Consider the following 15,622-nt stretch of genomic DNA (forward strand, 5'->3'; position numbering starts at 1 on the left):
GTGAGTAGCGTCTGGGGTCTTAAAAGCCTGTGAGCAGCCATCTAAGATGCTCCACTGGTCTTACTTCTTCGGGAGCAAGGGAGAATGAAGAAAACAAGATACAAGGGAAAGAGCAGTCCAGAGGACTATTGGACCACAACTACCACGGCCTCCACTAGACTGAGTCCAGTACAACCGGATGGTGCCTGGCTACCACCACTGACTGCTCTGACTGGGATCACAACAGAGGGTCCTGGACAGAGCTGGAGAAAAATGTAGAACAAAATTCTAACTCTAATTCACAAAAAAAGACCAGACTTACTGGCCTGATAGAGACTGGAGAAACCCTGAGGGTATGGCCCCCGGACACCTTTTCGGTAATGAAGTCACTCCCGAGGTTCACCATCCAGCCAAAGAATAGACAGCCCCATAAAACAAAATACGACTAATGGGGCACAACACTCCAGGGACAAGGACTAGAAGGCAGGAGGGGACAGAAAGCTGTTAATAGGGAACCCAGGGTTGAGAAGGACAGTGTTGACATGTTGTGGGGTTGTTAAGCATTATCATAAAACAATATGTGTACTAACTGTTTAATGAGAAACTATTTGTTCTGTAAACCTTCATCTAAAGTACAATTTAAAAAAAAAGAGAGGAAAAAAAAAAAGGAATGTAAGATTAAAAATGACCCCTAGTTTGATTAGGTGTTAGAAATTTTGGTATGTATTGCTTTTGAAAAATAACTGTAGTCTTCTTTTTTCAGGGTAATCACTTTGATCAGTATGAAGAAGGACACTTGGAAATTGAACAAGCGTCACTTGATAAGCCTATAGAATCGGTAAGATGATCAGTGTTTAATTTTGGGTCATAGCCAGTTAGGTAGTGTTCGTGTGACACTTGATGTGAATGAAGTTAAGCTTACTAATAACTGATAGTACAGTTTAAAGCTTTTTACTTGCATGCCCTACAGTAATCTAATAGAGTTTGGGATGTAGTATAATATTTAATATGTTGGGAGATTAGTCTAAAAACTCTAAAAACAAGTTAGAACTTTGATGGAAAAATATCATTTTGGCCCATACTAATATTCGGTTAAAGATAGCAGTTAAAGTTTAGTATTTTCGTAAATTGAATAAAGGAGTAAAATGTATTTTGATCCTTTAATAGCTTCACTTTTCTTGGGCAGTGCAATCATGTGTGAAGTGCTCCATTAGAAACAGTTAAGGATTAATACATTTTATTTACCAGACTTACGGAACATGGTAAATTTGGTTTCTGTAGCATAAGAGATGTCTGGTTTTTGTCAAAAGCCAATTCTTTCTATTTTCACACAGCTTAGTTTTGGAGATTAATGCCAAGCAAGAAAACAAGGAGATTTCTTTTCCTCTATTTTTTTTTTTTAAATTAATTTTTCAGCATTTTTTTCATTTAAAAAACCCATTATTTTTAAATTACACAGTCTGTTGTTAAACTGTCTAAACTTGTCAGTATGTCAGCATTTAATAAGTGTGCTTAAGTGTACATACTTAATAAGAATTTTAGTGAGCTATTGGTAAGATTTGAGTGAAAAAAGTAAATCAGAGAGGGACTCTTAATCTTTGTAGTAGTCAAGGCAAGCTCCTCACTCCCTTTAAGAAACAGTAGCTTCTTCTCCTCCCTCAGGAAAGTAAGAAGGCAGTTTAGAAAGTACAGATATTTTAATTTTAGCTTTTATTTTCAAAACTGTAACATAGTAAAGGATCAACATATATTTATGTTCCTAATTAGGTTGGTGTTGTGTGTGTGTTTGTGTGTGTGTTTAGATGTTTACAGAAATTTACACAACTTGGGGTGTTCGACATTTTTCTTCCACAGCAGTTGGCCCATATTAGCTAAGCAGCCATGATCTGGTTTGTATTGCACGGTCTGCCTTTTTTTAATTTCTTTTCTAGGGTTTCTTTTTCCCCCACCTCCCCTTCTTATTTCTGTCCTTCTGGTCCAGTGAACACTGCATATAGTACTTTCTGTCTTAATGTGCTGGCATGATGCTAGACTTAGGCATGGCAGTAATTGATGACGCATGTGATAATGCTGCAGAGGGAGAATTCACATCTGATGCGCTGAAAGCCCAATCTTGTGTTTTGACATAAGGATAAATGCCAAGCCCACCTTGCTAAATTAAAAACCATTGGAATTTATGCCTTGTTCCTTATCATTTTGGGGATTAGCATAAGGTAGAATTTTATAATGTAATCTGCAGGCTAGATCAGTATCTTGCACTTGAAAAATAACAATTTTTCCATTTTAATTTAAATGTTTCTTTGTGTCAGAGTTTAAGAACAGATCTTTCAGAAGCAAGTTCGCAGTACCGTATTCTACAAGGTACATGATTGGTTAGTATTCTTATACATGCTGTAATTTTGGGGGTACTTTGACTTGACAGCAGCAGGAAATTTATAATTAGAGTAAATTTACAGCCTAGTGTTCATTATTACTATACTTAACAAAGATTTTAGAAAACCACTAAATTAAACGATTTTTAACATTTCCTAAGCCTTCTTTGAGGACCTCTGGTGGCACAGTGGTGAAAGCACTTGGCTGCAAACCAAAAGGTTGGTGGTTTGAACCCAACAGCCGCTTTGCAGGAGAAAGATGTGGCAGTTGGCTTCTGTAAAAATTTACAGCTTTGAAAACCCTATGGGGCAGTTCTCCCTCGTCCTGTAGGGTTGCTGTAAGTTGGAATCAACTGGAGGGCAGTGGATTAAGCCTTCTTTGAGGGCTATACTTTAAAGGTTTCTGAAGAATTCATTCCTGTGTCAGGTGAGGCTAATGCTATTTCACCTCTCACACTTGTCATAAATTCTGGCACATGTCAAAGTGAGAAAACTATCAGAAGACAGTCTGACTAATCATTCATGAGTAATCTCAGTGAGTAGGAGTGGAATTGATATGCATTATTTATTAAATAGAATTATCTTTTCCACTTAAAATAGCAAATAGTATAGTAATTAGGCTGAATTTTTTTTGTAAATAAGTGTATGTCCAGAGATACATAGTATATTAATGTATACTTCTAATGGAAGTTTACTCCTGAGATACATAAATACATGCATTATGTGAGATATGGTAGTTCAGGTATAGCAGCAGGAGCTTCAAAGCCTACTTTTTTGGGGCACACAAGATGGGAGGGATCTTATTTCTGCTACCAAATCATTTGGGAATCAGATTTGAAGTGTTCAAAGAAACTCATAAAATGATCGGCACCAAAGTAGGTAGTGTTTCCTCCCTCTTCCCCCTAAACAAAAGAAGTCCCCTATCACCTAAGAAATGATAGCATATATTGAGTTATATGGCTGGCTGGCTATATCGAGCCGTCTTGTTCTTAGAGGGAAATGGCGCAGCTTTTTCTATGCTGAATTAAAATCTTTCTCTGCAGCAATATCTGTTGAGAGGTGCTGACTGTTTTGCTACAGCATGCAACTCAAAAGTGGCTGGAAATATGCAGCTTTGGGAGTCTACAGATCATTGCAGGAGCTAAAGGTCTAGTCATTTTTTTTTTTTAACAAAGGTAATCTGCAGCAGCTGGTAACCGTGGAAGTCTCTGCACAGGTTTGTGCCAAGGATTTGCCTGTGTGAAGGGTTATTGTGAGTATAGGATTAAGGTCTTTTTGTTTTCTAATAGGGTAAATCTGATGCAAACTGGCAAGATGGAAAGTGAGATACAAAGATGCAATCATGTATTATGCTTAGTGAACTTCTAAAACCTAGATTTGTTAGTGAGATGATACAGGTATTTCAGTTTAAATAGGCAAATGTTGAAAACACATCAAAATCCAGCATTTGTAAAGAATTACATAATCTTTATTATAAAGTCTTATTCCCCCCTCTTTATTTTAACCAACCAAATAGCTTTCAATGAAATTTCTAATGAAGAGTAAAACACCTTTCTAAGAAAATTATGTAAGAATTGTCAGACAACTTAATTATCCAAATTTAAAGACAAGGTAGAAAGTATTAGTATTAGAATTGATTACTACAAATAGTGTTTTTGGAATTTGAATTTTATAAGTTGTTATTGCTTTGAGATTTTTAGGACCCAGCCATTATAATAGCCATTATAATTATGACCTTCAAATACTTAAAGATATTTAGAGAACAAATCAAACTTGATCTAAACCCAGTCTAGGACTCCACCATAGTTCTAAGAATTAGTGTGATTTAGAATATTTGGTCTTTTAGGACCTTTATTATAGAAGGAAGATGAGAAATTAAGTGACAGAATTCTTTTAAGCTGTACAGAAGGCAAAAACGCTTACATCATAGACTTAAAATATGTTGTCATTGTTGTAGCTGGAAGTAAAACTACCCATTAGCACATTAGTTGGTCTTTGCTTTGCCTGAGTAATTAAAATTCTGTCTTAACAGTTGTCAGGTTTTAAAAATTAATGTAAGTTTTCAAACTTTGGTGGCTGATGTTTAGTTTGCTCATCTAAGGATTTAGAAGTATATGTATAATTGGGTTTTGTCATGTTGCGTATCTGTTTAGATCTGTGGACTCCACTAGTTCCAAACTGTAACTTTATAAGACTGCTGATTTGACATTTAGCAGTGACCATATGTGGACTGCACTATAAATAATGTGCTTCTTGAAGCTGAATGGTGTAGCATTACTATATGGCTTTTCTCTCCAGTCTTCATTGTGTCATCTGTAGTGAGCTAGAGATTTTTTGTTTTGGGAATTTTTACAACATGTTGTTTGCATGGGTTCACTTATTAGCATTCAGTTCTTGCTTATAGATTCTTTAATACACAATCAGCAAAGCTTACAATCCACTCAAGAGACCTACCGTTTTTGTCACTGTTGAAAATGAGCTAAATGATGTAAACTGAATGTGGCTGGCAGCTAAAAGAAAATTCAGCGTGGAATTGATATCCATCCAGTCACTGGCATACCTGTAGTATAGTTTTCTCTTGAGATGTGACATTCTGTTTCTTACTACAAAAACTTGGAATCAGCTCCATACAATAAAGTAAATTTTTATTTGTGTTTTGGCAGGCTACCATTATATAGATTGGTGGTGGTGGTGCCAGAATGATCATTGTGTTACTGTGGTGGTATATAGCTTCATGCAGCAGAGAGGAATTCCCGGGAAAATTTTCTGCTTGGTATTTAGTTAATAAAAATGTTGAAGAATGACTGAAACAATAATGAGATATTTTTTATTGATGATACTCTATTTTCAGCATATTTATAGTTACACACATTTCTTGCTTTCAAAGATCTTCCCATTTAAAAATTATATCCCTTTTTCGCATTCATATGCTGTTTTACACATATAATAGAGGGGAACAAAGGATAAGAATGTAGCATTTTAATTATACATTCAGGTTTAGAAATAGAAAAAAAAGGTAAAGGACAACTGAGGCAATCTAAGTGAAAAAAAGTTTGGGTTTTCAGCTCAGCTTTGCAGTTTAACTAGAATTAGAAGAACTTCATGTCCAAAGATGCTGCCATGCTGCTGCTGTTTTGGGGTTTTGAGCACAGAGAGTAACAAATCGGTGGTTTGTGGGAATGCTTTATGAATCATGTGGAAGACTAGGTTTTTGCCTACCACCCTTGGGCAGAGTTCAATTGTTTTTTAATTAGTCTAAAATTTTCTTGCTGTTATTCCACATACATTGAAATTATAAACAGCCTGCCACTATCATGCTTTTTTGGTAGTCGTGAACCAGGCTGTGTTAGAAAAGAAGAAAATGTCTTCTTATTTATTTTTGGTTCTGTGAGATTATAATTAAACCCCAAACTACACATTAACAACCGAAAGATTTTTTTAGTCATTATAGGTTTGCTGTGAGTCGGAATCGACTTGACAGCAACGGGTTTGGTTTTTGTTTTGGTACTGTAATGACTAAAATAGTAATTACTTAATCTTTTACTATTTTAGGTAAATTTAGTGCTCATTGCCCTAATCTGTCTAGATTATCTGTTTGGACCAGAAATTAGTTCAGTTTACTGTTGTAAATATCATCCATGGGAATAATTGGAAAAATCACAACCTTAAACAGAGACTAGTAGTTATTTTTCTAGGCTGGTGGATGAGTCCGTTGTTCTTTCACAGTGAGAGTTCGGTGAACATTTGAACATTTCAGAGATAGGCACATCTGCTTTGTTCTACATTGTTATAAGATGTTTTAGTGTGCCTTCCTGTGTTATCCATCATCCTTAAGCCTACTTGGATTTTTGAGTAGCATTTATGAAAACTTTTTCTTCTTTCTTAGTCGAAAAGGGGACCAAAGTGAATACTAGCCCTTTCAGCAGAGTCACAGAGCTGCCTTTTTCCCTCAAAAAGCAGATAGCCTGGAATGATAGAAAGGCCTAGTTTTTCTGTATTAGTCACTCACTCTAATCTACGAGGTTGGTTATTCCCATGAGAGGAAGAGGTTCTGGGAGATATGTCTGCTGTTTCTATTGCCTTTGTTGTCATCAGAAGGACTAAGGGTGGCATGTTAATAATTTTAATATAGCCTTCAATATTTTATTCCCTAATCATATTTGGGAAAGTAGATTTAATTAAAGAGCAGTTTTTACCTGAAGTTTTAGAAGAGAAATGCCACTGCCATTTGTTTCATTAGCTTTTCTTTGAGAAGGTGACAGCTGTCCTCTTGAGTGGTTTTGTAAAAGTGGTGCTAATGTGTATAACCTTAAATTTTTCTTTTTTTCTTCCTCTCCCTTTAACATTTGCTTTTCCTTTCACTGTTGTCAGTCACAACACGCTGCTCTTGAATCTCTCAGCTGGTCTTGACTCGTGAATTTACTTATGCTTTCACTCTTCTTAATAAATACATTACTTGCAAGCAGTGAATTGAAAACAAGACAAAAATAAAATAAAACGACCATTAGTGATTGGACAGTTTCTTACTTTGTGTTACATTTAACTGTTCTTTTGACAGCCCAGTTTTTAAAGCCAGGTTCGTATGGAAATGCTTTCACTCCACTTGCACTGCTTTTGGAAATAGCATACTGCTTCATCTGTCTGTTTTTTTTTAGTGCATTCATAATATAACACAGTCAGCATAATGTCTCATCTCTGCATAACCAAAAATTTGAGTTTTCTTAAATAAAAAAAGGGGAGCAACAATTTTTGTCAGCATTGTTTAGTACTCGAAATTCCTATGCCAAGTATAGTTACATTAGCCTATGAAAAGATTAAACATTAATTTAAATTAACCATATAATCTTAGAGTCGTTCTGCTATCCTTGTCCTTTCTAGGGTTACTCAGTTGTAGGAATTCTGTTATGAAATAAGAATTTATATACAGGTAAGTTTGTTTTCATAGTAGTAAAAGAAGAGCCTCTTTACCTTTTCATTTTCTGCTAATATTACTTACATTAAGACTTTTCATATTTTTTGATAATGAAGTTATTTATAAATAGACACCCAATACTAATTAAGGGGATACTTTTCCTGGCATTTCAGTTGAGAGGGGAGAAGGGAGAAAGAAGAGGCAGCAGTATTAGATAAAGTTTTTGTGATATCTAATAATGTGGAAGTCATTTCCTGGGATTACACATACCATAGAGTTTTCTAGTAATTCTTTTTCCTAGCAAAAGTAATTTCTAGAGACCTTTTGAGGACTATCATGATTTTGTATATTTAAAAAAATAGTATCTTTTGTTTCAGAAACAAGTTTTAATTGGCATTTGCCTAGCCGGTTTTGTTTTTTGAAAAAGTATGTTGATTTTTTTCCCACCTGATCAGTGAAACAGCTGCTCAGTCCAGTTTTCCAGTTCGCATGCTGTCAGAAATTTGTAGAAGGAAGTTGTCTTTTTTTTTAAACTGAGCACTGGGGAGACTTAATCTGTTAACTTCCTATCAGAGAAGATTAACAGTAAAATAATTGTTTTATTTCCTCTGTGACTCCAAAGAGCATTTTATCATTGAATTTTGGAACTGAAAAGTAATAAGCAGTTTATGGATTATTTGGTTTTAATTAAAAGATTTGGGATTTTGTTAATTTTATAAATTAATTTCAGGAAATAGAGGTTATTTCAAATGATGATACCAGATTGATACTGTAAATTACTTTTTTATGCATAAAGAACACTCTGTGTTTATAATTTTTCAATGTTTCCCATTGGTTGAGTAGCATCATTTTATCTGATACAGTGAATGGTTATTTTAGCTTTGTCTTGCTACTTCATAGTAACTGTAAAAATCAAAGAATTGGACAAAGGGCTGCAGAGATTTCTGAGACCTTGACTCCTTACACAGAAGCTGACATTTACTTGTTGTTTCTGATGTCTTTTCATGCAATTTACATTGAAATACCTTTTCACTGTTCTCCTAGGAAGATGAGACATTATGTATGTTGGTTTTCTCCCCCCTACATGCACTAATGGTTCTTTACTGTTAACTTATTGCTAGGCCTGTTTCATTCTAACATTTTAGCAATTTTGTTAGATTACATGTTGAAATGCATCACTCAGTCTGTGCTTGAGCTCATTTTATTTTTCTGTTTAATCAATTTAATTTCTTGTTTTACTAACCTCACTGTTTTTTCAGTTTAATATTGGCTGCATGCTAGTTAAATATTTATATATATACATATATATATATACATTAAAAAAAAAACCAATCAAGTCTAGCCTGGATTTTGCTCTGATTGTGTTTTCATTTCTAGTGGTGGGGCAGTCTTACACTTACAACTTACTTTGTATCATGAAAGCCTGACACATAAACAAAAAACTAAACACAATATAGATTTTCTTTAAAAAGAAATCTTAAAGTGGTGCTTGTCTAGGTGGTGGATATGATTGTACCTTGATTTGATGCTTTTTAATGTTATTTTTAATAAACTTCATAAATGTATTCCTCCCCCTTTCCCTTTCCCCTTTTTTCTCCTTTTTAGTGTTATGTACAAAAGTTGCCCAGCACACCATCAGAAAGGACCCTTCCCCCATGTGTTCTTCCCATATAAAATACTAGCCAGCATTTCTTACATTAATGTCCCTTTTATTGGGCACATTTACTCTATTATTAGCACCTTTTGCATGCATATATGTAGAATTATCTCCTGCTCATCACCTGTGTAAATGTCACTAGGAAGGGAAGAATATATTATTGGAATATTTTTGGTTTGTCTCTCTGTTCTGTCTGTCAGGATAATATTGGACACCGCTTACTCCAGAAACATGGGTGGAAGCTGGGCCAGGGATTGGGAAAATCTCTTCAGGGTAAGTTTTTTAAATTTATGGAAAAAGATAACAATATTTTTGATGCAGATCTTGTGCCTGATTATACTTGTTGTCTTTTAAAAAAAAGTGTTTGGGTTTTTTCCCCCCTGCTTCCCTGTGCCCCCTCTAGAATAGTCTATTTTCCCTAAGACTATATTTTAAGTCACTCCATGTTTGCTAATAAATTTTGCAAGAGTAAGCTGCTTTGTCATTAAAACTTCCAGGTCAGACTTAATGCGTGTGGCTCAAACTTTTAAATTTTTTTTGGTGGGGTGATGGGTGGATAGAGTAAAAGGAATACATAGTATCAGAGTGTGCTTTCTTTGTATCACTTAGTGACTTTGTATTGTGTTGTCTGTATTATGAAGAGAACTTTTCAACAGCAGAGTTTAAATTTTATCCTCCCAAATTTTCCCTGAAGCCTGTGACTGTCCTGGCTGTTTTGCTCTGTAATCAGAAGCCATGTAGTGGTGGAGAGAAAAATTGACCCACATGAAACATAAAACGGGAGCAGAGGTTTCCTAGGGCTCAGAGGAAGGCCATTTATCAGGTTCAGATCAGGTTCTGAAAAATGGATGATTTAAAGTTTCCATTGCACTTATTTTTCTCTTTAACTATACTAATCATTTGGGTAAAAAAATACTAATATTTCTGCTTCAGAGTTCTTGCTAGTTGGAAACCAGCCATCTCTATTCACTGTTTAGCGCTCTCAGATTCAAGAACTACTGTTTGTTCTTTGCAGATGTGAATACTACCTCAGAAATGATGGGAATAATTGTGCTTTTACATCTGGTCTTGGAAGGGCTCATTGTATAAAGGGATCTTTGGAGGCAAAGGTGTTAACTAATACGTTGAATTTTGGAAAAAGGATTTCCATAGTTTTAATGTGGAAGTTTGTAATTAATTCAAGTATGTTTGTAAAGGGAACCTAGAGGACAGAGCATGAAATAGGACATTTCAACCATTATAACTTCTGCTTTTTAAATTCTGCTTCCACAAATTCTGTTCAGTGATGACACATAGGAGAAGCTTAATAAATATATTTTGAATGAATATTTATACTAAGCATTAACCTGTTTTTTTTGGGAGAGATATAAAGATTTGATTACCATAAAACTTGTTTCCAAGTGCCACAAGAACTCATTGTGAACAATACAAGGAATACTCTATGATTAAGAACAATTTGTATGGCATAGACCACAGATTTTCTAAGAGTCCAGAAGAGAGAGGGTAATGAGAGAATTTGTCTAGTAATTTGTATACTTGTAAGTGTTAGGTTGAATTGAATGGAGATGATTACTGAGAAGAAAGTCTGAAGACTGAATTTGAGTTTCCCTATTTGAAACATTTCTTTCTATATAGGGATACCCAGGAGGATTGTTACTTTCTTTGGTTAGGCACACAGGGAGTAGAATTTTGGGGTATTTCATACGGGCTAGCAAATCTATTTTGAGTCCCAGAATTTTTTATTGTAAGCATCAGAGACTAGAGACTTTAAATACAATTAGAGCCTGCAGTATTTTTTTTTTTTTTTTAAAGAAAGGAGATATAAATCAATACCCACCTATCTTTGGATGATATAAATTTTATTTTTGTTTCATCTTTAAGTACACTTTAGAACTTTGGTTTTCTTTAAACTTTGAGCTCCTTGAAAAGAGGAATTAGGTTTTTTTCATATTTTACCTCCGTCTCCTCCATGATAATAGGCATATAGTAAGCACTCAGTAACTCATAAATCTATTATTCATTTAAAATACAAGGGAAATCTCGAGGCTATCTGCTTTGAATGGCTAGTACAGTATCTTTACCCTTCAAAAAGAATGGAACCTTATTCTGTTGCCAGCGTTGAGAGCCGAATTTAATAGTCTCATAAATGGCTCTTTATCTTCTAGCATGAGATTCAGCAGTGTGCAGGCATTGTGCTGATTTCTTTCACATGCTTTTTCTTTCTGTAATACCCACATATTTGACCTAGAGTATAACCACATTTATGGTATATTGAGGCAATTTATGACAGATTGTTCACTGTACTAAACTTTTGCCATAAATAATCACTGAAGAAAGCTCTTGTCCCTCTAGTGAAAATAATAATGCCTCCTCAGTATTGTATATATTTATCATTGTGTATAATTTCTAGATGCATGGCTTTGTAAGAGTTCTTTGCATTTATTAGTTTATTGTCAACTTTCTGTTCCCCCTTTTATTTGAATTTAGAACTCTGAGTAACGTATGGCATACCACTAAAATTTAGACCTGATCTCTTTGGGCTTTTTTGTTAAAGGTTTAAAAGTTATTTTGACCCATGCAAGGCTTTTACAAACAGTGCCAGTTCTTGGGGCTAGAGTGCAGATATCTCAAATCATTGGATAGATTGGAGAACAGGGCATGCTGACTCTGGAACAAAGTTATATATGGCAGGATAGAAAATTGTACTTTGTAAGCTGGGTGTAATTTTACATTTGAATTTTCCTGTTACTCACCTTTTGTTCTGCCTTCATATTTATTAAAATATTTCAAAAGTTAGAAAAATAATAACTTTTACGTAGCAGGTAAGTTATTGTTAAGATTAAAAAATAAAAGACCTGTAGAAGATAACGTTGACAAGATGCTAGAAGGAAACAACACAAAGAAAGACCTGTTGACAAGAAGTATTATGGGTAATTGCTTGTTGTAGAGGCAAGAGATGTGTTTAATTTGGAATAAAGCAACAGTGGATTTTAATTATATTTTGTGGCAGTTGGACTGGATTCAGTTCTGGAGATTGTTATATAACCTTCTGGCAGCTTTGAAATGTAATGGAATAATATAGCTGAAAATCTTTATTTTGATATGAAATATGTTTAGTCAGTAGGTACAGCCCAGAATGGCGCCAACCCTTCCTTTGTTATATAGTATAAGAGGTATTTGATGATTTGGCTGGCTCTTTGGTCTCAAACAAAAGTTGAGCCCCTGGAAAATATGAATCAAGTCAGATATTCCGTATCTCACCCTGTCTAAAAGGTTCAATCAATAATAGACAGCCAACAGATATTTTCTGAGCTAATAATAATATATTTTAGTCATGCAGACCATACAGAGTAGCATAAGACATGGACAAAATAGATAAGACATAGTTCCTGCTGTTCAGGTTTACTTTCTACTCCTCTAAGTCTTGCTTTTTTAATTACTATAGACCTTTGAAGGTTTCTTGAGACCAGGGACCATGTTTTATACTTGTATGTGTTCCTTGCATACTTAGAATAAAGCTTGTGATCAGTCTCAATATTTACCTGGCAAATTGTTTCAAGCTTCTTCAGGATGGAAATTCTCATTCATTTTTGTGTAAAAGTACTTGGTGCAGGGTATGAAGGCAGTAGGTATGTTAACAGCATTTGGAAACATAATATCTGGGTTTCAGTTTGGCTCTGTCATTTCCTTTAAGTAAAGGGACAAGTTACCATCACTAAAATATTCCCAGCAGTAAATGGGAATTAAAATATTTGCCCATCTTCTCACAGTGTGATTATGAGGATATGAAGTAAATCAGTGTTAGTGAAGTCACTTTATAAAATCTGTAAGATGCTATAAAAATACTGTTATTAACACCTCTGTTGTATAGTGCACGAGCCCTGGTGGCGCAGTAGTTAAGAGCTCGGCTGCTAACCAAAAGGTTGGCAGTTGGATCCACCAGCCACTCCTTGGAAACCCTGTGGAACAGTTCTACCTCTGTCCTGTAGGGTCACTTTGAGTCGGAATCGACTCGATGAGATTGGGTTGTTGTGTAGTGCATATTTAGTTATTTTAATTGGATAAGAGATAATTCACTTTTAGGTCTTAATCAGAAACCTAAATGTCATAAAAATCATAAATAGGGAAGCCCCTATCTTGCTACTACTTACTGTCTATCTTCCAGAATTAACAACAGTAGTAGCTAATATGCTTAATATATGTTAGGTATCTGGTTCCAGGATCTGTGCTTTTAATGCTATATGCTTTTTAGGATCCCTAAACCTCTAATTTTGGTGTCTGTCTCACTTATTCTGAGCTTGGCAGTCATCCCTACTTCTGAGCCTAACTTACAACATCTAAAAAGTTTCAGTCACTCAGCAGTGGATAGCAACCTAGAAAAAAAACATAAAGTTGGATCCCCACTGTTACCCCTTGCCCCAGATATATTCTAGATGAATCAAAGATTTAAATTTAAAAAAATGAATCATAGAATTATTAGGATGAATAATGGGAGAATTATTACTTTTAATAATCTTGGAATGTGGAAAACCTTTCTAAATTTAACCCAAACCTCGGAAGCCATTAAATGAAGAATAACTTTGGTTACATTTCATCATAAATAAAATTGAAACAACAGATAACAAACTGGGGAAAATATCTCTCATTCTAGGCAAAGGACATATTTCTTTCATGTATTTATCAATATGAAAAAGACCTAAATAGAAAAAGGTGAAATGATGTAAACACTGTTTACAGAAGAGTAATGCAGATGGCCTTTAAACATGTGAAAATATTATCAAACCATCTCATAATAAGAGATACGCATATTAAACCACAATGAGATACTCCTTTTCGCTTGTTGGATTGGAAAAGATAAAATAATTAACCTGGCCAGAATATGGGAGAACAGGCATTACACCATAAATCAACCAGACCATTTACGGTCAAGTCAGTTCCAACTCTTGGTGACCCCACATGTGTCACAGTAGAGCTGTGCTCCACAGGGTTTTCAGTGGCAGATTTTTTGAAGATAGATCTCTGGATCTTTCTTCCGAGGTGCCTTTGGGTAGACTTGAACCTCCAACCTTCCGGCAGCCAGGCTTATTAACCATTTGCACCACTCAGGGACTCCACTTAGTTATAGCCTGTGAAAAAAATTGGTAACACCACGACAGGAACAATTTGGATGTATTACTTAAAGGTTAAAGTGTTTGTATCCTGGATCCAGCAGTTGTGCTTCTGTGTGTCTGCCCTGCACTTATTCGTGAAAAGCATAAAATAATGTGCGATTGAAATTATTTATTATAGCACTATTTGTAATAATAAAAAATTGCAGTCTACCATATTTCATTAATTCTAAGCCTTTTTTTGTATTTTAATAAATTTAAAACAGATGCGACTTCTCAATGGCATTGCAGTTATAGTTGGCAGCACCCCCCCCCCCACTTTTTTAGTGGAATATAAAATAATAGTGTGTTTTAGGGCTAATGACATTTTAGACGTGAATAAATAAATTCTTTATACCTAAAGAAGAACTGTGTGGCCTTAAAAGGATTGAGGTAGTTTAGTATGTACCCAATATTTGTGGGACAGTTTCTAAGATACATTAAGTGAAAAAGCAACATGCAAAACAGTTTATATGGTAAACTATCATTTGTATTAAATAATATACTTGTGTGTGCATGCGCGTGGAGGTATTATATATTTTAAGCAGGAGGTGTGTGTGTGCGTGCGTGCATATATGTGTACGTGTGTATACAGTAGAATCTGTGAAAGCCGGAACCTATGTAAGGAAGAAACTTGTCAGAGGAGGAAAACTCAAACATTTTCCATTAAATAGAGAGCAGTGGAAAAGTGGTGACTGTCCCCTGTCAGAGGCAGAAAACTTGTGAGACCCGGAAAAACAAGGCAGTCCTTTTGAGTTCTGGCTCTTACACATTTCACTGTACATACACCTCCTGCTTAAAATCAGTATTTTGTTCCTGAAAAATTATAATATTCTGTGTGAAAACTCTACCTTGGAGCTTATTTCAAATGAGTTACATGTCAACCCCAGCCCCTAGCCAATTTCCAAAACATAATTGAAACACAGAAAACTGCCTATTTATAAATTTTAAAAAATCATTAGGCTGCAAAATGCTGAAACATTCCTTCTTGATTACCAAATAATTAAGATGCTTGTTAACAGACACTTCGTATGTAGTAACTTACACATTCCTTTTGTTGATACTACTTTTATAGCTCTTGCAAAGATCTGCTAGTTTAATGTGGAATGTGTCTCCAGACTTCTCACACATCTTTTTCTTTAAAATGTTGTATAAAATTTTTGAGATTGAAACATAAATATTTTGCTTTATAAGAAACATTGGCTGAAAAATGTTGCATCAAACATTCCTTATAGTTTGGGTATTAAACTGATGCATTCTACTGTGAAAACATTAAAAAGATGTGCCTGTATATTTATGTTTATATTTGTTTGACTGTGCAGAAAAAAATCTTTGTAAAGACTCCATGAAGGGAAACTGAGTTGCTTTTTATTGTGTGCTTTTAAAATTTGGTATCGTGCTTTCATTACTATTCAAAAATACAGAAAATAATTGTTTTTAAAAAGTAGACTTAAGAGTAGACAGAGGCAAGGCAGAGTAGGGTTGAGGGTGTTTCTTTGTTTTATGTATGTTGCTTTCCACTCCCCTTCTAGTTTCAGTTAGGGAATAAATGGGG

The 15,622-nt window shown here is 34.9% G+C and overlaps 1 protein-coding gene across 4 annotated transcripts in view; it reads left to right on the top strand.

Moving 5' to 3' along the window:
* The window catches only part of GPATCH8 (G-patch domain containing 8), a 111,697-nt gene that overhangs the window by 32,752 nt on the left and 63,323 nt on the right, over positions 1–15,622 (top strand). For 2 of the 4 annotated variants that reach the window (XM_004374291.2, XM_023729405.1), the window contains exons 2-3: positions 743–817; positions 9,121–9,193. In XM_004374291.2, the coding sequence (XP_004374348.1) occupies positions 743–817; positions 9,121–9,193 (148 nt within the window). The remainder of the gene's footprint in view (positions 1–742; positions 818–9,120; positions 9,194–15,622) is intronic. The other 2 variants (XM_012554945.1, XM_023729406.1) reach the window with 1 other exon arrangement.

The sequence above is a fragment of the Trichechus manatus genome, unplaced genomic scaffold, assembly GCF_000243295.1.
Source record: "Trichechus manatus latirostris isolate Lorelei unplaced genomic scaffold, TriManLat1.0 scaffold00028, whole genome shotgun sequence".
NCBI lineage: Eukaryota > Metazoa > Chordata > Mammalia > Sirenia > Trichechidae > Trichechus > Trichechus manatus.